Consider the following 24,681-nt stretch of genomic DNA (forward strand, 5'->3'; position numbering starts at 1 on the left):
TGAGGAAGAAAGGATCCCCCTGGCTGCCTCCCTGGAGTCGCTGCATGTGGCTGAATCTCGGCTGATGGTCACATCTGCTGTCAGGCTGCATCTCACACAGCTCTCACTTTCAAGGTTCCGATGATCGCTCCCTCCTCTTGCCCTTTCAGGCCCAGGGCTGGTAAAGGTACCAGCTGCTAATAGCCGCACAGTGCTGCACTATCCCTACCCACTCCTTTACAAACAATCTTGTTTTCAGGCTCTCCTCACATTACCCAATTTGAATGGACCATCTGTTGCTGGGACTCTGCTCCAATCTTGTCCATCTCTGACACTAGAGATGCGACCATTCATCTTGGATGCTCAGTGCCTGAGACACAGAAGCTACTCAGTAAATATTTGCTGCATTTGTACTTGGTATGCCTCTTAGTTCTAGTGCATATAGGTGTTCAATACATACACTATTTACTCATTTCTTGATATTAAGTATTACTTTTTGTTTAGCAGATTTTCATTTTTCAGCAAATAAAACCAGTTCCGGAGACGGTTAGACATACAATCAAACAGCATGTTTTAGAAGCTGATGTATTTCAACTGATGCACACAGCTCTCGAGGAGAAGAGGAAGGACATATTGCCCCCAGGTGGCAAATGCCTGTGAAGTGCAAGGAAAAGCAAGTGAGTAACGGAGCTGGGCACCGACAGATCAGGCCACCCTCCTGGAATAATTCGAAGCCTGCGGAAGTATGACTGCAGTAACAAACACTGAATTCCCTTTGCCTGACACACTTGGGGGCATCCAACAGGTGCTGTCAGTGAATATCAGTTGAATGAACAAATGAACCCAACCTGTTCTGTTCTTTGTAAATACTCTTACAGATGTGGAAGGCGAGGTCATGTACCTTTTTTGAGTTTCCGTACCGCCAGCATACGGTGCTGGGAGGATAATTCCCAGATGCGCAGGGTTTTATCGTCGCTCACTGTTGCACAGATGGGCAGGAGAGGGTGAGCTGCCAGCCCCCACACTTCTCCCTCCATGTGCCCCTGTGGAGAGGAAACAGGACAACAACTCGGTGTGTGTGTCTTGGCTCGCTCTTTGGCAGCCTCATGCAGCATATGCAGCCAAGTGTCTTCCAAACAGGTTCAAGTACAAATAAACACTGTTAGAGCTCCCTGGAGCCAAAATGATTGCAGTGAATATGCTTTTCACTTGAACTTGAACCTAAAGCTGGGCTGACATGATGCTAAAGCATTCCTTTAGGAAGCACAGTAGGGATTTGTTGCTTATAAATTTTGTTTTATATGATGCCAAACATCTTTTCATTTAGAAACATCTGGGTGAATAATGAAGTGCCTTCATTTTAATTGTTGTTTGACATCAGGTAAGCACAAAACATATATATAGGATATATATATATATACATATATATATATATATCCTTATAAGGCACAATTAATTGATCACAATGACACAATAAAACCAGATTCTAAAGACGCAGGAACTACCTATCTTAGACAGCAATATTCTTGTCCATTTATTTCCATTTTAGTTCTTTGAATATATAGCATTTGGCAGAACAGAAATAAAGACAGTTAAAATTTTCACTTCAAGTATCCTGGGTTCAACATTTGCTCACAAATTGGTCTATCCAATGGACTTTGGAAACCTGGGAGGTGCGTCATAGGCTCCAGGCCAATTCCACTTATCTATACTTTATCACAAACACACTTAACTGGCTTAGAATAATAACTGAGATAAAATGGTATCTATATATATAAAAGGCTAAGTGTCCATCTGTCCGACAGGTAGCTATGATGCACACTGACCACCAGGGGACAGATACTCAACGCCCGAGCTGCCATGACGCGCACTGGCCATTTAAAAACAAACAGCACCACAGACCTGATGCTGACAAACCAACACTCAGCTTCCCCCAAGTGGGATACAGGCCCCACCACCACCCAGGAGCGACACCCCACCAAATCGCAGCCAACACTGCCAAGACTCCATGGCACAAATGCAGCCCACAGCCCAGCCCAGCCTGGAAATGGTCGCTGTGGGTGCTGGGTAATGATGTCACGTAGCAACACCCAGCTTCATCTCCCTAGTGACTAGCCTCCTTGGAGTTTCTTCAGCCCAGGAACCCAACTTGCTTTATAGCCAAGATGCAAACATTTTACAGTTTAACCAAATGTTTGTGAAGCATTTTCCGGTGCCTCACTCATTTGATCCTCACAGAAGTCCTGGAGTAGGTAGATAGGAGACTCGGTAGAATCCTATTTTCTTTTCATTAGCAAGATGCAAATAGCAATATTGAAATATTTCTTCTAATTAATTTCCTTTCAATGTGCACATATCTGTGCACCGGGACACTAGTTTAAAAATAAATAATTAGGGAGAAAACAAATCCCATTTCTATAATTTGTCCCTCAGTAAAGGCCATGTAAACAGATTAGTGTATGAGGCAATAAGACAGAGCATATTGTTAACTGAATTTCTACTTTTAGTGGCTAATTATAAAAAGGTTCTGCTCAGTGAAAAGAAAAGAAAGACCATAGACAGGCATCTGGAAATGTCTGGAGTCAGAATGCTTTGGGGAACAGGTGGCTTTCCAGAGAGAAATCAGATGGTTATGATTTAACTAGGAAGCTGTTTGAGCAAAACAGTAATTTGGCAGAAGACAGAGTTCCAAATTCAGGTGACATTCAAATACCTGTGGAGGGCTAAAGGGTGCAAATGTTGTTTTTTGAACTTATTGCATTTGGAGCATCCTATATCCCCAGCTTTCTTCCCTTTAGAAGCCTCCCACCTCCAAGATCATAGTCAGAGGACGGGTCCGGCATCAACCCCCGCTTGCCCCCAGACTGGAGCTGCTTGGAGCTCTTTTACGGACCAAGGCCCTTTGCTCATTTTGCTTGAGGACAAGGTGGTGGTGCTCTGAGGCCCTTTCCAACCACTGCTTCATATATTGACTTAAAAATTATATTTCCTTAATCTATGATCCTATTAACTCCTGTCTAACACAGCCATGGACATCGAGCAAGGCAGGCTGGGAGTACCTCGAGTGGCACAAGGAAATGAGCTTGGGAACTTACTTTCCTACTGTATCTCCCAGGAAGCTGATAATAAACAGCTATACAACTGAGCCGACTATATTCAAGGTGCCCACAATGGAAATGGTCAGAAATCACCTCATGTCACTTCTCTCTTCCCCCAACATAGCTTTCCTTCTCTTAAAAATCAGCAATGTATTCTAAATGATACTGGACTGCCGTGCTACTGAACCTGGAACAGCGGACCTGAAGTCTTCCCACACAGGCTGGCTGATGGTCCTAATCACGCGGCCTCTTCTGTCCCTGAGCGTTCCCTCCGTGTCCGTCTTCTCAGAATGGGGCCCAGAGCCTGGGAACAGGTGGCCCTACCCATTGTGCATGGCACAGGGCAGATCTCAGCAGGAGCCCGACAACATTGACTGAATTCAACACTGAGTTTTACCTGGGAGGAAGCGGCACAGGCCTGATGGGCCAGAAGAGGAAAGAGATGCTGAGGAATAAGGAAATGAAGGGTGCACATGTAAGAAGAGATGCTTCTACCAGCTCCACAGCTCAGGGGCCGTGCCTTCTGTACTGCTTTCCACAGTCTCCACTCGGAGACACCGAGAACAGCCTGGCGCAGTGACAAAAAAAGGGCTCTGGCGTCTGACAAACTTTGGTTTGAACCCCAGCTCTGCAATTCTTACTGGGCTTTGGTCCCTCATCAATAGGGGCCAAATTACATACACATTGAAATGAGCCAATCTGTTGTGGGGCTGAGAGAGCGATGTTGCATTGTCGGACACACAGGAGGTGCTCAGTAATGGTACCTGTGGTTATTTGTACTATTAGAATGATAGAAATAAATATAAAAAAGTAGTTGTAGAAAACAAAAACGTGAAAAGCTTTTATTGTCAAGTTTAAAACATATTTAAACAACTATAACATAATACTTAAGAGTTTAAAGTTGGAAAACTTAAGAGTTTAAGTCTTAAAGCACCGTTTATAGCTGTAGAAAACAAAAACGTGAAAAGCTTTTATTGCCAAGTTTAAAACATATATAAACAACTATAACATAATACTTGAGTTTAAAGTTGAAAAACTTAAGAGTTTAAGTCTTAAAGCACCGTTTAAGTTATATTATGGTAAAACTTTATAAAATATTAAGCAATATAGCATGTATGAAAACAATTTAAAGTCTCAAACATGGGCATTAAAAAAATCAATAATGATCTAAAAAGACTTTAAGTTGTTTACACTGAAACAAACACTTGCTTTTCAATAAATAAGAAGTCATTGCCAGAAAGAAAAAGAAATGAGTTTGGCAAGAAACAACAAAAATGCGAGCAGTTAGAGAACAGGACAGTCACACCCAGGACACATTTCAATCCTGCTGCCTGGCACAGCCGGCTAGAGAGCTTTGGAGGTTTGTTTTTAACAGAATTTTTTAAACACAGACTCTTATTCAGCACACCCAAAGGAGGACTTGAGCACCTGCATTTCTAAAACCTCTCGGTGATCTGTGTGCAGACCTGTTCCCAGGGAGAAGTCAACCAGAGGACCCTTCTCAGTGGGATTTTGGGACTTACCCCGAATAAAGCAAGCCCACAGGCACGGGCCCGGGGGGCGGGGAGGGCGGGCAAAGCTCCTCTGCTGGACCCACAGAAGCGCTCGGTGCTCATTCTTCTACTCCACCTTCTGAACACACATGCTCTCCCTCCCGTGCCTCTTCCATTTATAAATCAGGTCCATCCTCCACCAAATTGGGCAGGACTACCTACCTACTCACCCTCACATACTACTACCCCCTCAGGTGAGACTGTATCATTTCTTTGGTCTTTGAGGATTCATTGATACTTATTTTAATCGGATTTTACCTGAATATCATTCTTGAGGGTCGAGGGAGGGTAAGGAGAAGGTAGTGTGTTTCTGTGAATCAAAGCTGAGGCTAAAGCGAGGCACAAAATCTAAAGAGATGCTGTATGCTTGATGTGTGTGGAGCAGAGAACGTCTTGTTAGTTTTACAGATTGACAGACTGAGAGAAAATACCCCTACGGAGCCTTCTGCACACCTGGAATAGATTTGGATGATGAGATTGCGGACTTTGAGCAGATACTGCAAATAGATAAGGATAAGGCTCTTGGAGACCTTGGGAGGAGGGAATGGATTTTGAATGGGTGGTAACATGAAAAATTGGTGGCCAGAGGGGGCGCTGTGATGGACTCTTGAGGTGACTCTCAAGATGCTCATGATGATTTTTACACTCTTATATAATCACCCTTATATAAGACTGCGGCTTATTTTCAATAAAAATATATGGCAAAGGTGATGGATGTTTATGATTACATATATGTGATATGATTATGTCACACAAGACTGCAGTGCCTATCTTTTCTCTCTCCCTTGCTGTCTTTGAGGAAGTAAGGGGCCATGATGGGGAACCCCATGTGGCAAGAAACTGTGGGCAGCAGCTAAAAGCTGAAGGTGGCCTCTGGCCAATAGCCACCAAGGAATGGAAGCTGTCAGTCCCTACAACCACAAGGAACTGAATGAATTCTGCCAACAACCTGAGTGACCTCAAAAGAAGATCCTTCCTCAATTGAGCCTCAGATGAGACTGCAGCCCTGATCTCCCTGCACCCTTGTGAAACCTTTAGTAAAGGAACCAGGAAGCTATGCTCAGACTCCTGAGCCACAGAAATGATAAGATAATAAATGTGTGCTGTTTTAAAAGCTACTGTTTAAATTTTGCACATTAAGACCTCCCCCCGCCCCACACCTCACCCCAGGTCTGGCTCTGATGTGAACTGTGGTTTAGAGTATGTTCAAACATGGTACCTGAACAAGCAGTGTCATTGGGCCACTTTTGTCGATTTCCAGGATCTCTCCATTTTTGGTTCCCACCAGGATATGTCCATGTCCCAAAGTGATGGCACGAATGGAAGGATTATCTTCCAAAAGCAATCCTGAGGGGAGGACATGTATTTAATAGAGCTAAAAATAAAAAGGTTATTACATAAATTCTATTTCTTATAGTTCCCAAACTAGGCAATCATCCTTGACATTTCTACCAGGGGCCTAGAGCTCTGAACATGGAAGAAAGAGAATTGATTTGATCATGGTTTTCAAAGAACCTTAGTACTACCGTCTCCATCCCTATGAACAGAAAGGTTTCTACTGCATATTTGGGAGTGGCACCTTTAGAGCTCGTCGACAATGCTGATCTTTTAATGGCGTAAGTCTTCAAGCATCTTTCAAACATATCATCCCAGAGCTCCACGATGCCGTCCTTTCCACCTGTTACAAAACCCTGTGAAGGCACACACGGGAAGAATTACATGCACATTGAAGTAAGCAGTTGCCCATTCAGCCCCAACAGGGAGTCCCCCGTGGGTAAAGCAGCTTTGTGTGTGTTTTCTTCCTAAGTAGAAGGGAACTGAAAAATCTGACAAGATGTAACAGCAATATGATATCTTCTAGAAGCATCTCTCCCCTACTTCTCTAGCAGGATCAAGGACATTCTCCGTGTCCACTGCACTGCCTCCAGCCCTTAGGCTGGCTCTTGGTGCACTGGGCCATGGCCATTCCTGTGCCCAGCTCCCTGACTAGAGAGTGGGTTCCTACAGAACAGGACCAGCCGCAAAGTCTGGCAGTTTCTGGTAACTCCTATACTCCTCCTGAATGAATGTGAATTAACATCACAATGAAATGACTGTTAAATATTTTTAAATTAAATAATTACTCCTAGGTGAAAACACCATTATTTCTTATTAAGAGCGAATTACGCACTTCATATAACAAAATGGTTCTCCTAATTTGTTCGAAAGACATCAATTTCCACAATAATTAAAATCCGGATTAATTTTTACAAAACCTGGAGAGTAAAAAGCTTAACATATTGGATATATTTAACTGAACAGTGATCTTTATTCTTGTTCTAAATTTATGATTTCTTGGCCTTACCTCTTTTCCTTCCTGGCAACTTATCACATATACCAACTGTTCTTGGAAAAGTCTTTTTTTTTTTTAAGAAAAGTACCGAGTAGCTCATTCTGTTTTCTCAGAAACTTTTAATTTACTGCATTTTAATGATGTTTACAAGGAAAAATATTTTGGAGTTTATTACATTAAATATTCTATTCTTACTATAGATTTTGCATCCAGGGAGATCAATCCCCAAATTAAATTTAAATGCAGTATATTATACTGTGATATCCTCATCTTTCTCCATGATTTGTCAGCTTAAGTTACCAAGTAATAAAAAGTTTAAACACATTATATCACATCAATTTATGCATTCTGCTTTAATCTCTTCTAACATTTGCAGTTTGCAGTTTAACCAAAAACAAGTTTGCTAGTAAAAAAAAAAAAAAAAAAAAAAAAAGCTTAACTACTAAAACAACCATCTAGGTTTGCATAAGCACACTATGTTAGCACAACTCTGAACAGAGACAAAATCACCTAACGACTCATGGTACATGATTGTATGTGCATGTGTATGTGTATGTGTATGTGTATACAGTATATTTGGCTGGTTTTGTTTCTTTGGAAAATCCTAAAGCAGCTGGTTAAAGACTTCACTCTGACACTCTTGTTAAAGCTGTTAACAAGATGTTAGAGTGCAGGAAGAAACTGGTTATCAACATCACTTTTGTTGGATGGAACAATACTCTAACCACTTGGTACTTCTAGGTCTCCGCTCACCGTGCCACTGAGGAGAAGAGAAAGCTGAAATATTTCTCAAGTCTCTTCTCCTACTGTGTGTTTACATTTATCCCACCACTAATTCTTAAGGAGCTTTAGGAGTGAGAGCCAGGAAGAACAAGTGTGAAAAGAAGTGGGGAGAAATTGCATATAAAAATAATTATAAATGAAAAAGAAAATTTAAAATATTTGCACTCCCTGCCTTCTCTTTGACTGGAGGTTCATTACGACGACGTCCTAATTCAGACAGTTCTGTTTTTAGACACAGGATTCTCTTGGTGTCTACTCTCCTAAGATTAACTTACAATTTTAGAAAGCCGAGGAGGAAAGTGAATTCTGATAAAGATGCCATACCTTGTCCAATGCATACATAGCAAACACGGGCCCGTCATGAGCCTTCACTGTCTTCAGTAGTAGAATGTCTTTCCAAATGAAAATATCTCCTGTAGCTGCTCCTGAGAAGACAAGATCTTCCATCCGCCCATAAGAAACACACATCATTGTTTCCAATTTTCCGACACTGCCAAAGATTCCCCTTTTAGAGGTGAAGCCCCCACCTGGAGTGGACCAAGAGGATTTATTACGTGGTTTTAGTTTTAAGTGACACTTTCTATGAATGTGGAGAATGACTACCTTTAATGAAAAGCCCAGTGTGTCATTGTGTGTACACACAGAGATGTATGAAAACGGCAGGAAATATCATAGACAAAAATATAAGGGGGTTTTCATTCACTCAGGCATTAATTCAGCATTTATTGAGTCCCTACTTTGTGGCAGGCTTGGTGGTCAACGCTGGAATATAAAGATGAAGAGAGAGTCCCTGCCTTCAAGGAACTTAGGGTGTGGCTGGAGAGGGGACTCGATAATCATACACTTCTCAGTCACACAAGAGATCGTCAAACCAAGGGACAGCCAGAGGAAGGAGTGACTGGGTGCGTGGGGGAGATGGGGCCATCTTCCTCAATGCTGAGCAAAAAGAACAGAAGCAGCGCTGGCTGTGAATGTGAAAAGTAAACATGTTATGTATGTTTTGCCTCAATTTTAATCACAGCAGCTTTGGGGTGAGAAAAATGAATCACTGTGTAGGAGAAGGTACATCAGATTCGTCCCTTGGATGTTCTCATTTCCCTGCACTTCCTGACTAGCACGGAGAAACACAGACTCACTCCAGACAACACCACGCAGGCTGGCTCTCCCGACACGCTAGTGCCAGTATCCTTTCTTGAAAAACAGAAGCATGGGAACAGGAGCTTTTTTTATGCTGTGACCAGGATAAAATTGGGCTTGGTATTAAAGCTGATACTAAGAGTTCAGAAGCAATTTTAGTAACAGGTATAACTTACTAGTGAGAAGAATAAGATATCAGTATATGTTTTGTCATGCTTATTTACTCATTACTATTACCAATATTATAATCCGCAAGTATTTATTTTGACTACTTACTGGGTATAGTATCAGGATTTAATTCATTCTTTGAATTCCATGATAAAGGAACCCTCCCTGAAACCTGGATTCACCCAACCAAGGTGTGATTATTTTACTTCCTGCTCAGCAGCCCAACATAATGACTGCTTTCAGGACAGAGGGCTAAAGAGAATTATTTTCACACCAGAGCATGTTCCAAAGCTTTCTAGATATTGATGAATATGCATAGCATCATATAGAGTGCTCTAAGTTCCGCAGCTTAGACACTAAGCGGTCCAAAGTGAATTTGGGAGAGAATATCTTTCAGGAGCATTTTAATTTTAGATTGTAGAGACATGGTCATGGTCTTCTCCATCTCTCAACCACATACATGATAAACCCAAACAACAGTACCTGCTTGTTGCCAGAATTTGATGTGCTTTATCCCAACTGTAACCAGTTTGTCAACATGGTGTGGGTTACACTTTACCACAAATATCTTATCTTTATGTCCTCTGTAAGAGACAAATAAGAAAAAAATTCTAATTTTGATGGCAGCAATGATACAGAGTTTTAATAAAAGCATGCATTTGGTCTAACTGTCATTAAGCATATGTAATAGGACAACTAAATTAGAAGATGACTTAAATTACACAGAGTCAACATTAAAATAATAAGCATTAGGTCACCTAGCAATGTACTCACTGGAAATCAAAGCCCCGGCTCACATCCATGGAGAGAGAGGATGTTATCTATTGATTTAAGGAACTTTCAGATGCTATGCATTCAGAAAGTTAGGGTTATAACCAAAAAGGCAGATATAAAAGTGAGAACTGGTTCTAGACCTGGAGCTACAGACCTGGCATGCCACAGTACCAGGGAAATTTCTGTCTAAGAGTATAGTCATCACATTAGACTCTAAGGGCTTCCTGGTCTTAATGCACTACTTCATGGTCTTCTATGGGATATCCTATATAATAAAAGACTAATATGCAAATCAACCAAACGGCAGAAGGATCAGTCACTATGATGCACACTAACCACGAGGGGGCAGACACTCAACACAGGAGCTTCCCCCTGGTGGTCAGTGCACTCCCAAAGCGGGAGCACAGAGGCTCCGGTGGTGGGAGCCTCTCCTGCCTCCACAATAGCACTTAGGCCTGGGGAGCAGGCCTAAGCCGGCAGTCAGACATCCCCCGAGGGCTCCTAGACTGCGAGACGGCACAGGCTGGGATGAGGGACCCTCCCCCCCCCATCCCAGTGCATGAATTTCATGCAGGCCCTGTCTAGTTAAGACATATATTTCATTATGTAAGAGAAATGCTATTATCAAAAAGAACATGACTGACCAATCTCCCTTATGAATATAGATTTAAAAAATCTTAAAATACTAGCAAAGACAATCCAATAACATATTAAAGATAATACATTATAACCAAATGCAAGGTTGGTTCATTATTAAAGAATCAAATAGTACAATTCATCATATTAACATATATAAGAAGAAAATGTATGATATAGTCACAGATGCTGAAAAGATATCGGACAAAAATCTAACACTCATTTGTAGCTTAAAAAACACTTGTCACTCAATGAAGTAGAAATAAATGGATGCTTCTGACTTTTCTATTGACTCTCGCTGAGAAACCCATGTTCATTCAAGACCAACTGTACACAGGCTGACTCTCCAGCAACGCTGTGTGCCCTTACCTTACAGTTTTTAAAAACCAAAAGTGCTGAAACAATAACTTATTCATGGAGTGTGTGTGTGTGTGTGTGTGTGTGTGTGAACTCAATAGTCAGATCTTTACTTAATGGCATTCCCAATAAAGTCAAGAACAAGACTATTATTACCACTGCTATTTAACACTGTATTGAATATATTAACTAATGCAGTTAGACAAGATGTCAAAAATTAAAGGCACAAGAACTGGAATGGAAAAAGGTAAAACTTTCTATTAGCAGAGGATATAATTATATGTCTAGAAAACTCAAAAGGTAAAACAACTACAAACAAGAGAATTTAGTAAAGTTGCAGTATAAACTCATAGAGAGCAGGCGGACAGCTCTGCTGTTTCGGGTGTGGGGGTGGGTGGGTGTGGAGGGATTGAGCAAAAAAGAAAAAGAGAGAGAACTCATGAACATGGGCAACAGTGTTGTGACTGCCAGGGTGAGGGGTGGGTGGAGGTGGAAGAAGGGACTCCAATCAAAAGAACACTGGATGTTTGTATTTAATCTGGAGTTAGATACCTTAATCTTTAAAGTTATTGTGAAAGAATAAACCACCAGGAATAACCAGATAAAGTATGAAAAAGAAGAGCAAAGTGGGAAGTATAACTCTCTTAGATATCAAGTCTATAAGCCGTCATAACTAAAATAGTGTGGTACTGGTGCATGAATTGATCGACTTATCAACGGAAAAATAGAAAATCTAGAAGACCCAAATGAATATTAAAATGTGGTATATAATAAAGACAGGGTCTCAAATCAGTAAGGGAGAAGAGGAACTTTTCAAACAGATGGTGTTTGTCACCAAATGTTCGTGGGGATGTGGAGCAACAGGAACTTGATACATTGCTGACGGAAATTCAAAATGGTGCAGCCACTTTGGAAGACAGTTTAGTGGTTTCTCACAAAACTAAACATGCTCAACATAAGATCCAGCAATCGTGTTCCTGGGTATTTACCCAAAGGAGTGAAGAACTTGCATCCACACAAAAACCTGCATGTGAATGTTTATAGTGACTTTAATCATAACTGTCAAAACTTGGAAGCAACCAGGACATACTTCAGTATGTGATCATATAAACAAACTGTGGTACATCAGACAGTGGCATGTTATTCAGTGCTAAAAGGAAATGAGCTACCAAGCCATGAAAAGGCATGGAGGAATCTTAAGTGAATACTACAAAGTGAAAAAAGCTAATCTTGAAAAGCTACACACTGTATGCTTCCAATTATATGACACTCTGGAAAGGCAAAACTCAGGAGACAGTAAAAGGATTGCTGGATGCCAGGATAGAATGACAGGAGGGATGAACAGGCAGAACACAAAGAGTTTCATTTTAATTTTTTTTCACAAATGATTTCTAGAACCCTGAAACAACTCTGTAAGATACTATAATGATGGACACGTCATTATACATTTATCAAACCTCACAGACTGTACAATGCCAAGAGTGAATCCTAAAGAAAACTATGGGCGCTAGGTGACAGAGTGTCAAACTATTGTCACAAATGTACCACTCTGGTGGTGGGGATATGGAGGCGGCTGTGCATTGGGGGGAGGCTACTTTCTGCTCAATTTTGCTCTGAACTTAAAGTAAGGTCTATTTAAAAGGGAAAAGAAAAATGATATTTGGAACACCTCGACAGCCATATGGAAAAAAGGATAAAATTGGATCTGTTCTTTATAACATACTAGGGTAAATTTCCAAATTGTTTAGAGATCTAAATGTAAAGAAGAAGCCATAGCAATGAGAAGACTTTATAAGTGATTTCCTTTTAACCAGAGAGTGGGGAATACACTCCTAAGTATGACTCAAAATCTTGAAACATTAAAAAAATAATTGAAAAATTTGACCACATTAAACCTTTAGCATGGCAAAAAGCACCATAGCAAACTCAAAAGACAAATGGTGAACTGGGAAAAATATCTGCAAATTACAGACAAAGGACAAGTAACCCTAATATATAAAGAACTACCTTCTGTGTGAATTTTATTTTAGAGAAATTGACTGGTTCATGAGGAAAAATTCTTATTTATAGAAGAATTCTAGCTTATGTGAAGAATGATAGAAATGGAAATTTTAGACCCCCTAATCAAATAATCGATTCATTCTACAGTTGTAAATGGATGCTACCACTACTGGATAATATGTTGATGTGGAGCTTTATAATGGAAGGATCAGGCTGATGCTACTAGAACCCACAGTTGGGCTGAGTGTTACTAAGCATAGGACAACCAGACATTTCACCCAGGGGAGTGCCACAGGGGTGTGCCCTGGGGGAAGAATTCCATCCCAGACTTTGTTTAGAATGGCTGGTTCATGGGAATAATAAAACGCATAATGGCTTATAGTTGATCTTATTCTTTTTTTTCTACAGGTAATATAGCTCTATTGCTTGCACCTGGGAAGTAGTACCCCCAACGCCTCCACCATTGACTATGCCACTGATTATGTTTCTTCCAATGTGATGAAAAATGAAATACGTATCTAGTATTCTTGTCTAAAAAAAATGTAGAAGAAAATATTTGCAAATCATATATCTGATAGAGAACTTGTATCAGAATATATTTTAAAACTCCTACAACTCGATAATAATAATAATAAAAAAACCCTATTGCCCACCCGGTGTGGCTCCCTGGTTGAAAGTTCCTATGAACCAGGAGGTCAGGGTTTGATTCCTGGTCAGGGCACATACCCAGGGTGTGGGCTGGGTCCCCAGTAGGGAGTGTGCAGGAGCCAGCCGATCAATGATTCTCATCATTGATATTTCTCTCTCTCCCTCTTCCTTCCTTTCTGAAATCAATAAAAATTATTTTTTTAAAAACCGATTAAAATGGGTAACATACTAAATAGACATTTCTACAAAGAAGATATGCAAATGGGCAGTAAGTACATGAAAAGATGTTCAACGTCATTAGCCATTAGAAAATGAAAATCAAAGACATAATCAGATACCACTTTACACCCACTAGAATGGCTATAATAAAACGACAGACAATAATAAGTGTTGCCAGTCTGTGAAAAATTGGAATCGTCACTCATTGTTGGTGGAGATGTAATATGGTTTGGCCACTTTGAGAAATATTTTGGTGGTACCTTAAAATGTTAAACATAAAACTACCAAATAATGCAACAATTCCACTTCTAGCTATAAACCCAAGAGAAATTAAACATACATTTACTCAAAATCTTGTACACAAATGTTCACAGCAGCATTATTGCCAAAAGGTGGAAACAATCCAAATATCCATCAGCTGAAGAATGGATAAATAAAATGTGGTAGATCCACAGAATGAAATATTACTCAGCAATAAAAAGGAATGAAGTACTGACATCTGCTATGACACAGATGAACCTTAAATATGACACTATGTGAGAGAAGCCAGTCATGAAGGACCTCATAGTGTATGGCTCTATATACGTGCAATGTCCAGAACACAAAAATCCAGACAGACAGAAAAAAGATTAATTAGTGCTAATGGGTGTGGGGCTTCTTTCTGGGGTGGAAAGTGCTCTGGAATTTGACGGTGGTAATGACTGCACAGCTCTGTAAATATGCTGAGAACCACTGAACGTATACTTTAAATCGGCCAACTGTATGGCATAGGGTTTATTTGTCAATAAAACTGTCGGGGGAAAACTACGTGAATTTAATCAAGGCTGTGGATCTAACTACCAATTATAGGAAATGCAGGACTGCTCCCAGGAAGAATCAGTCAAGCTTACACTGTGAAACATTCTACAGGTCAAATGACCAGTTCCTCAACTGCATCCATGGCATGAAAAGGTGAGAGGGGAAGCTGCTATAAAATAAAAATCTGAAAGAGGCCTAAGAGAGAGAAGAACCAAATGCAATGCCTGGGCCTTGTTTGAAGGCAAATTTGAACAAACCAGCTCTCATCTTTGAAACAATCAGAAATGTTTGATTATGAATTTGGTAATAAATTAAGTAAATCAATGTATACTATTGCTTTAGTTAGTTGTGATAATGAAATGGTGGTTTTTAAAAGTGTCTTTTCCTCATTGAAAGCAGGCAGACAGCTCTGGGAGGGGGGCAGTTTGGGGGAGTGGAGGAATTGAGCAACAAAGAAGAGAATTAATGGACATGGACAACGGTTGGTGATTGTGGGGGGTGGGCGGAAGGGGGAAGGGTGGTGGTAGGAGGTGGAAGAGGGTATAGAGAGGTAAAACCTTCCCAATTTTGGAGATTAAACCAAAATTTTGGAGATTAAACCAAAATTAAATGGTGACAGGAAAATCTAATCTAATAAAAGACAACATGCAAATTGACCATACCATCGCTATACCTTAAGCCATGTCCACCAGCCAATCAGAGTGACTATATGCAAATTAACCCAACCAAGATGGCGACCGGCAGCCACAGAGCTGGAGTAAGCAGGAGGCTTGGTTGCTCTAATGATGGAGGAAGCCAACTTCCCGCCTGCTGCAGCTGTGTCTGAGCTCCACTCAAAGGAACAAAGTTTCAATTATAGAAGATAAATAAACCCCAGATACCTGCTTGCAGCCGGCCCTGGCCACGGAGCTGGAGTGAGCAGGAGGCTTCCCTCCCATCTGCCCTGGCTGGCTCTGAGCTCCTCTCAAGGCTACAAAGTTTCAATTATAGAAGGTAAATAAATCCAAGAATAAAAAAAAAGAAAAAAAGGAGAGGCTGGGAGCTTCCGTCACCAGGGGGGCTTGGCCAGCCTGAAAACGGCCCTCAGCCCCTCACCCAGACTGGCCAGGCAACCCAGTGGGGAACCCCCACCCTAAAGGGGGTGTGGCCATCCTGAAAACAGCCATCAGCCCCTCACCCAGGCTGGCCAGGCACCCCAGCAGGACCCCCACCCTGATCAGGTTCACCCTTCAGGGCAAACCAGCCGGCCGCCACCCAGGCACCAGGCCTCTATCCTATATAATAAAAGGGTAATATGCAAATTGGCCATAACAGCAGAACGACTGGGAATGACTGGTCACACACTAACCACGAGGGGGCAGATGCTCAATGCAGGCACTGCCCCCTGGTGGTCAGTGCACTCCCACAGGAGGAGCTCTGCTCAGCTACAAGCCAGGCTGATGGCTGCCAGTACAGCGGTGGTGGTGGGAACCTCTCCTGCCTCCTCAGCAGCACTAAGGATGTCAGACTGCAGCTTAGGCCTGCTCCCTGCTGGCAAGTGAACATCCCCTGAGGGCTTCTGGGCTGCCAGAGAGATGTCTGATTGCCACCTTAGTCCCAATCCCCTGGAGAGCAGGCCTAAGCCAGCAGGTGGTCGTCCCCCAAGGGGTCCCAGGCTGTGAGAGGGCACAGGCTGGGCTGAGGGATTCCCCCCTCCCTGCCCAGTGCACAAATTTTTGTGCATTGGGCCTCTAGTAAATAAATAAATGAATAAATAAATGTAAAATTAGAAAATAAAAGGTGTGTTTTCCTGTAGAAATACCCAATGAAGTATATACAGGTCAAATGGCATGATGTCTTACATTTTCTTTAAAATATTATAGCAAAGTCCGGCCAGTGTGTCTCAGTGGTTGAGCATCAACCTATTAACTAGGAGGTCATGATTCAATTCCCAGTCAGGGCACATGCCCGGGTTGCAGGCTCAATCCCCAGTGTGGGGTGTGCAGGAGGCAGCCGATCAATAATTCTCTCTCATCACTGATGTTTCTATCTCTTCCTCTCCCTTTCTCTTTAAAATCAATAAAAATATATTTAAAAAAATATATTATAGCAAAAAAAGTAAAAGTGAAAAATTAGGGGAGTGGGGTAGTATGGGATAACGTGGGGATAAGAACACATATGTAATATCTTAATCAATAAAACATATATTTTTTAAAAAATGAGGGGAAAGAGATTTGTACCATTAGTAGGATGTTGTAGTTGGGTGATAGTTCAAGAAGTTCATTATGCTAGATCCTCCACTTTTGTCTCACCTTGAAAACTTCCATCATAAAAATTTAAAAGAAGAGATCAGAGCATCTCCATACCTATTATGTGGGCCCTGCTACAGTGAGAGCCAGGAATGAAGGAACTGATTTTTTGAACTTTCTCTTTGTTTCTTTGGAAGTCAAAAGTGAAGCATGAACACTAGGAACAGGATACATCACTGGATGCAGTGGGAACAATTAGGACAGAGAGAAAAAAGCTTAGATAAAAGAGAAGAGGAAATGTGCTTAATACAAAGTGGAGAAGTGAACCAGATCACCACAAAGGACATTTAAGCATCCAACGATTTCTTGGTTGGAAGAAAATCCCCACTGATCTAAATCATGAATATACATCTTAGAGAGAAGATGCTAGAGAAAACTAAAATGATAATTAAGGGCAGCTATATTTTTAAAATTACATTTCCTAGATAGAAAAGAGCATTGTTTTGTTTGCTGGTGTCTGTACAATGTCAAACATTTAGATAGAAAAATCTTTTTTGAGAGCACTTTTTAGTTTCCATCTAGTTTCTTGGTATATAACACACAGCAACGTGGCTAAAGTTCTAAACTGACCAATGATGGTATGTAAATATTTAATGAATGTCCACATCTAAATAAGGAACATTCATGGGGTGCCTCTCCTTTAGACACTCATTAAATTTGTAGGGAAGTTGCCTACAACTGTGTTTGTAAGGAAAACAAAGTGGAAAAGTTTCTGTTTGTAACCGAGAGAAGAAAGCAGAAGACTGCTGCAGTTCCTCATGCCTGAGTCGTAAGTAATCCACCACAGAGGCCATTTGTTAACTTCTATCCCAAGCACAGGGGAAGGAGAAAGGAAAGCACTTCTAGAAGCCAAGGGCAGCTGGCTGTTCAGGGCGAGTGGGTCTCTAGTCTTCTATTCCCAGCTCTTTCATTTGCATAAAGTTCCGGTGTGATTTTGCTTGCTCTTCTCTTGTAAAAGTAGCCCTTAACACAGCGGTTCTCAACCTGTGAGTCGCAACCCCTTTGGCGGTTGAACGACCTTTTCACACGGGTCGCTTAAGATCATCCTGCATATCAGATATTTACATTACGATTCATAACAGTAGCAACATTACATTTATGAAGTAGCAACGAAAATAATTTTATGGTTGGGTCACAACATGAGGAATTGTATTTAAAGGGCCAGAAGGTTGAGAACCACTGCCTTAATAGGAAGACTGAATAAATGTTTGACTTATATTCCATCTCTAAAAAGAGATTTAAAATGGAGTACAACCTATAATAATAAAAGTATAATATGCTAATTAGACTGGACGTCCTTCCAGACGACCTTCCAGATGAAGCCAGGGCTGCGAGGGAAGCCTGTATCCCGGGTGCCTGCTGGCGGCTAGAGGGAAGCTCAGGTCCCAGGTGCCTGCTGGTGGCTGGAGGGAAGCCTGGGTCCCGGTGCCAGAGCGAAGCCGGTGCTGGCAGCCAGGGGAAGGAAGGCCTACTCTTGCATGAATTTCGTGCATCGGGCCTCTAGTATAGAATAATATAGAGCAGCGGGTCTCAACCTGTAGGTCGCGACCCCTTTGGGGGTTCAAACGACCCTTTCACAGGGGTCGCCTAAGACCATTGGAAAACACATATATAATTACATATTGTTTTTGTGATTAATCACTATGCTTTAATTATGTTCAATTTGAAACAATGAAAATACATCCTGCATACCAGGGATTTACATTCCGATTCATAACAGTAACAAAATTACAGTTATGAAGTAGCAACGAAAATAATGTTATGGTTGGGGGTCACCACAACATGAGGAACTCTATTAAAGGGTCGCGGTATTAGGAAGGTTGAGAACCACTGATATAGAGTAAGCCAGGTAACATAAATTAGAAGACAGTGAGATGATATTTTAGTGAGTTTTAAAAAATGCCAGATACAGAGCAGTACGCTTTCCCATATATGAATAAAAATGAATAGAAATACTAGAATATATACTAAAGAATATGTGCTAAAATATTAGCTATAGTTATGTCTGTGTAGTGGAATTACGGATAATTTTCATTTTCTTCTGGGTGCTTTTTCATGCTAATTTTCCTATAATGATCATGTATTATTTTGAAAACAGAGAAAAGATTAATAAGTATTATTTTTAAAAGAGATACACATTTAAAAAGTGAGAAGAAAAGGAGTGGGACCTGCACCTGAGTACCAGAGGGTCACACAGCAGCGAGGAACAGGACGACGAGAGACCAAGGGAAAACCACGTGGGCAGGCGAATTTATGAGCTGCCATTCGCTGCCAAGAACACCATCTATTCAATAGCTGCCATTAGAAAAGCTTCTCCTTTTCTCCCAAGATGGTCAGCTGGAGTCCTCAAGGCTCCCTCGACTCCTCCTGAGTCTCCAGCAATTTACAAATCTTCATTCATTAAATCAAATTGCCAAAAAACTTTCCCCCCACTTAATATTGTGGAGGGAAATATATCAATGTAAAAAGGAAGTACTGGGCTCAAAGCTATTCATTCAAAAATGATTTCATATTGCAAAATAAGAAGTTGGTGAGTGCAGGGAAGAACTAGGAGAGAGGCAAATGGATAACACGCCTTGCGCAACAAATTGTATTGCTGGGCCTTGGCTGCCTGCTATTCTGACTTCTGACCACGTTTGGCAAAGAGCTACGCCCCGTGTTACGTGGAAAGCAATGCTGAGACATCGGGCTGACTCAGCAGGGAGGGAGGCTGGGGTGAGGGAGGACAGGTGGCCTATAAACAGCAGTCAGTCTTGAAAAGTCTATTTATAAGATGGGAGATTAGGGAAACAATTTGCCTGCTTTGAAAGCGAGTGGCAGACGCACAGGTTGGGGCCTCCTTCCCAGCACGCCACGGCCTCATGACTAATGGGACTTCTGACTCCAGTGACATTGACAATCCTCCATCAGATGCTAAGACAGCGGAAAAACAAGGGGCAAGGCACAAGCCTGAGAAAAGCCCTTTCCTACCGCTCCTAAAAAGCTTGGTTAGAGATACACATGTGTTACTAAAAGCAAAGCGATGAGTGACTCTCCGGAAAGGATTTCGGAATTTTCCGATTCCCCGAAACAAGCATTAACTGCTCTCGGTCAGGCGCGGCACCGTGAAATATAGCAACATGTTTTCTTTTGGGTGTTAAGCCTTCTATGCGAATTTCATCTGAGTGTGAAGATGAAATCTTACCAGAAAATGAAAACTACTGACCGATAACCTCGGCCGCTTCTTACCTTGTTGTGGCTATCTTTTCTCCCTTTTTCCAGTCCCAAAATACAATACTGTGAAAATCGTCTAAACCAACCGACACCAGACATTTTCCATCGGCTGTATGAAAACAACACAAATGTCAAATAACTCATTTCTTCAATGAAAAACCGAAACATTTTATATGCTATAAAGATGAATGAGAAATTGACCTTAAAGATCATTATTCGGCTCAAGTACATTAGAAGTATCTTATACTAAAGGGGCCGCACTAAAGGAAATGCACAACTACTTAATGCATAAAAACCGGTTGCATAGTTAACTGGCTGCTGAATATAATCCCTGATCCAACATGCCAGTCTTAGACACAAGGCTGGGGAGCCGCTCAGGTAAGTCAGGACAACCCTGTCTCTTTTGTGACAGTCCAATCTCATGACATTTCCTGGAAGAGCCATTTGGCTTTGTGACTCAGTCCACTTTCAGCTCCAGAAAACTGGGTTCTGTTAACCCTCTGAGATAAGAGCATTTAGAAACTAAATTTTTTAACTTCAAAATTTCTTTTAAAAGATAATTTTATCATTTAAAAAATCCTAATTTCTTAGTTTCCCTATTTCAAATGCAGTATGTTTGTTACGGGACATTTAGGAAATATAGATAGAGGGCATTTCACAATCATCCCAATGTCTAGGCATACATTTGATGTATATCCTGTCACTTTTTTTCCGCTACATAAATGTGCTTAAAAAAAAAAAAAAACCCAGAATCACACGGAACACACTGTTGTCCAGTCTTTTTTCATTTGTTATAAACATTTTCCTTTAGTATTAAATATTATTTATAATAGCAATGGCTACTGTAATTTAGTGGCTGAGGTTGTTTTCTAAAACATTTAAAAGATTTATGTAAAATTAAATTTGAAATCAGAATAGCTCATTTGCTTTTTCCCTTCAAAGCAGAAGAAAAGGACAGTCGGTAAGTCTTTCCTTTGCTGCCTCCTCACAAAGCTAGGTTCGCAGGACAAGCGCTCTGGTCAGCTGTGCGGTGGCGGGAGACAGGTGACCACGCTCACTGTGCATCCGCTCAGCAGGTGTCTTCTCTGACCACAGAGGACCAACAACATTAGGGCAAAGAAACACAAGAAAGTGGTAAACTGCTTCTCCCCAGTCCCTTCAGGGTCTCGACTGGCATGATTTCAAAGGCAGGCCTGGGGTAGATACAAAATCTGGCTTTCCAGGAAAAATGAGGGAAGTCCAGTTAAACTGGAATTTCACATAAACAAGGAATAATTTCTTAGCGTATGTCTGTATAATATTAATTTTTACCCTGCATATTTATACTGCCTGGGACATACTTGCACTAAACAAAGTATTTGTGTATATGAAATTCAAATTTAATTGGACCTCCTGTTTTTTATTAGCTAAATCTGGCAGCCCTCCCCCAAAAGCTGACCAGTGCCCAACCTGTGAGTGCCCTTTCCTGTGCCAGAGACCCATCCCACAACCACCTGGGAACAGTGGTCTGCTGCTTTCCTGGAGGAGGGAGAGTAAGAGCCTGGTTTGACAAGCCAAATCCTCCCCAATCCTTGATGACCACTACGTATAAGGCAAGGATTTGAAAATTACATGAATCCTTTCAAGCTTCTAGGCTATCGTAGTATTACATGAAGACATTAACACTTTCCTAAAGAGCTAAATCACCACACATTATAAGCAAATGTGTCTTCTCAATCACAACTAAATGATAAATCTTTATGCTTAAATGTTACTAGGCTTTAAATTGGGCAAGGTCCCTTTTTATGAATTTGGGAGAAGGGACTGGTAGGGACTTCCTAGTCATTACCAACAGCATTGCTCTTCCACATGTCTTGGCAGGGGCTGGTTATGTTTCTATAACTGCATGCCTTTTTATTTGGTGATTTTATTTATATTGGAGTCTTCTGTCTCCCTTTTTAGATTATAAGCTCTTTTAAGGCTTATAGTAATCATATCACGTTTCCTTTATGATCTGCACTCTGAGTTGGTTTTCAAAGAATGCTAATGATACTTGGTGACCTTGAGGAGGGAGAAGATAAAGAAAAGTGCATGTGGATGGTATGAAGGGAAAGGGAATGTACTATGTTACATAGCTACACATTTTTTGTTTTAACTACAATTACTTTTAAAAACACTGCACAAATACTCAAGGTCTCTTTTTTTCCTTCATTAATTCTATATTTTGTATTATTTTTAAACCTGCATAGCTATTTTAATGTATTCTTCTTAGACTACAAGCATCCACACACTTAAGATAGTTTTTAAAGTTTTACCTCTTTTGAAAAAGGCCTCAGGGTAAATTGATTGTCATGGCTTTTTAAAATCAAAATTTCTGCAAGTCCCCATCAGCTTGTCCTCATAATTATGTCACTTTACTACCCCTAGAAGGATATCGTGACTATGAGTAGCAATGAAGAAACAGTTCAAAAGTGGAGGTGCCTCAACACTATACCTCTTCTTTTAGGATAGTGACTTTCCCTTTTTAAAAAAATTTTTTTTTCAATTAAAATTTACGTTCCATATTATTTTGTATTAGTTTTAGATGTACGGCACAATGGTTAGACATCATATACTTTACAAAGTGTCCCCTGATATTTCCAGTACCCACCTGGTCCCATACATAGTTATTAAAATATTATCCTATATAATAAAAGGATAATATGCAAATTAACTGAATGGTGGAATGAACTGTCCCTGTGAAGCTGGGCTCACGGCTGGCGAGCACAGTGGCAGTGGTGGGAACCTCTCTCGCCTCTGCGGCAGTGCTAAGGACCCCTCAGGGGGATGTCCGACTGCTGGCTTAGGCCCACTCCCCACAGTCGGACATGCCCCTGAGGGGTCCCAGACTGCAAGAGGGCACAGGCCAGGCTGAGGGATACTCCCCGCCCTAGTGCACGATGTCGTGCACTGGGCCTCTAGTTAACTATATTTCCTATGTTGTACTTTACATCCCATGAATAGTGACTTTTCTTGAGTTGTGAAGGTTTAGGCTATTTCAGCATACTACATACTTTGGAACTATAAATTTGGCTACCTTTCAGTTTCTTCCCAATTTTCATTCTCCCCCACAGAGCTTGACCTTAGCTTTGAAAATCCATTGTTCCTTGACTAGTTTTGGGTTTCTTTATTTTCAGTCATATTTTTAGAGTCTAGCTAGATAATGCTCTTTCAAATCTTTCCAGTCACAGTATGTATTAATTATGGATATTTTGTGACAGTGTCCAGAAATAATTCTAAGGCACTTAATGTCAACGGTAAAGGGCAAATTGGAAAGAGAAAAATTTTATTCAGACAATTACAAGTTGGTCCCTGTATTTGAAGCTCATAAAAAATGCATGGTGTTTTTCTTTTTCAGAATTCAACACAATGAAATCAAATTAGTCTTAGAGGTGCCCTTGTGGAACACAAGTATTATTCAATGAAGGTTTTAAAAATATGAGGATGATATTTAGGTTAGAAAATATTTATGGGGCTGAAAGTTTCTCTTTCTAAGTTGGTTTTCTATTCATGTGGAAGCACAGAAACAAAGATGGCTGTTTTCCCTCATCAGTGATGATAAACTCACAAAGACAGAGTTGCTCAATTAAGTGAAGCAATCCTTCTTGTTTACATAATTTAGAGTTATGGATTATGTTGTAAGAAATGTTTTTGATTAAAAATGTCTTACTTTTATTTGCTTTGGAACAGTGGCAAGAATAGATTAATCTAAACCCTTATGTGCATTTTTGTTTAGTTTTCACATCATTTGCCTACTTTGTACTTCCGTGACAATTTTTTCCTCTAATAAGAGACAAATGTGCTATCAGTATGTTTCCACATCACTTCCCAAAATGAGCTGATCTGTAAAAGATAGGTGGGTGTGAGGTACTGGGACACACAGATGGGGCCACCAACTAGTTAATAATGTGGGTGTCCTGTCTACATGGTTAAGCAGGGAATCTAATCTCCTCTCTTGGGATATTGACTTTTCTATCAGTTTTCAAAAGGAAGGTATAGTTGCCCCTTTAGAGGTAACTGTGATTCAGGGCTATCCTAGGTGAGCTCCAAGCATAATGCTCAGGCCAAAAGTTTACACTCGCCTTGGTGGAGGGCAGGGGCAGGAGAAGGCAAGAGGACTGAGGAGGGAGCACTCCCCATCCAGCCGAGCCACCAGCCAGGAAACGTGGGTTCTAGCGCTGGATCTGCCACTGTTTGACTTCTCTCTGGGCCTCCATTCTTGGCCTGCAAAGTGGTGCAGGAGTCTGTTGAAGCCTAAAGTATTGTTACCCAAAATACCAGCAAAAAAATTAAACCAAAGAGGCCTCGGCTCACACCTTCAGGAGGTGCCACCATGGGGTCAATCAACCCCCACATTACATTCATCTTCATGTAACTACTCAAGGTGACAGATCAAGCACAAGAGACACTAGTGAACATTCTTCCTGAATAGTCCTTCATGTCAGTGCATTCTAAAACTATCAACTGGTTTCCTTAAACTCCAAGACTGAAAACTCATTATCCACAATCAAAAATAACACCATTGCTGAATAAATGGGCTCTTTCCCAGTAACTGTTACCTGGGAAATAGAGACTGTACTGTTAACACTAAAATTATACTTTTAATGCAGGATATATTTCATAGCTAGGGATTTCTTTATTTGCCCAAGATGAGGATTGGAAGCAGTGAGAGAATCAGC

At 41.0% G+C, this 24,681-nt stretch overlaps 1 protein-coding gene across 1 annotated transcript in view; it reads right to left on the reverse strand.

Moving 5' to 3' along the window:
• Positions 1 to 24,681, reverse strand: part of EML6 (echinoderm microtubule associated protein like 6) — a 195,785-nt gene that overhangs the window by 54,946 nt on the left and 116,158 nt on the right. Inside the window, exons 16-21 of the mRNA XM_006778677.2 lie at positions 20,000 to 20,093; positions 9,534 to 9,634; positions 8,070 to 8,272; positions 6,210 to 6,321; positions 5,850 to 5,977; positions 881 to 1,022 (exon numbers count right to left, since the gene is read on the reverse strand). Coding sequence (XP_006778740.1) covers positions 881 to 1,022; positions 5,850 to 5,977; positions 6,210 to 6,321; positions 8,070 to 8,272; positions 9,534 to 9,634; positions 20,000 to 20,093 — 780 coding nt within the window. The remainder of the gene's footprint in view (positions 1 to 880; positions 1,023 to 5,849; positions 5,978 to 6,209; positions 6,322 to 8,069; positions 8,273 to 9,533; positions 9,635 to 19,999; positions 20,094 to 24,681) is intronic.

Source organism: Myotis davidii, unplaced genomic scaffold, assembly GCF_000327345.1.
Source record: "Myotis davidii unplaced genomic scaffold, ASM32734v1 scaffold6, whole genome shotgun sequence".
NCBI lineage: Eukaryota > Metazoa > Chordata > Mammalia > Chiroptera > Vespertilionidae > Myotis > Myotis davidii.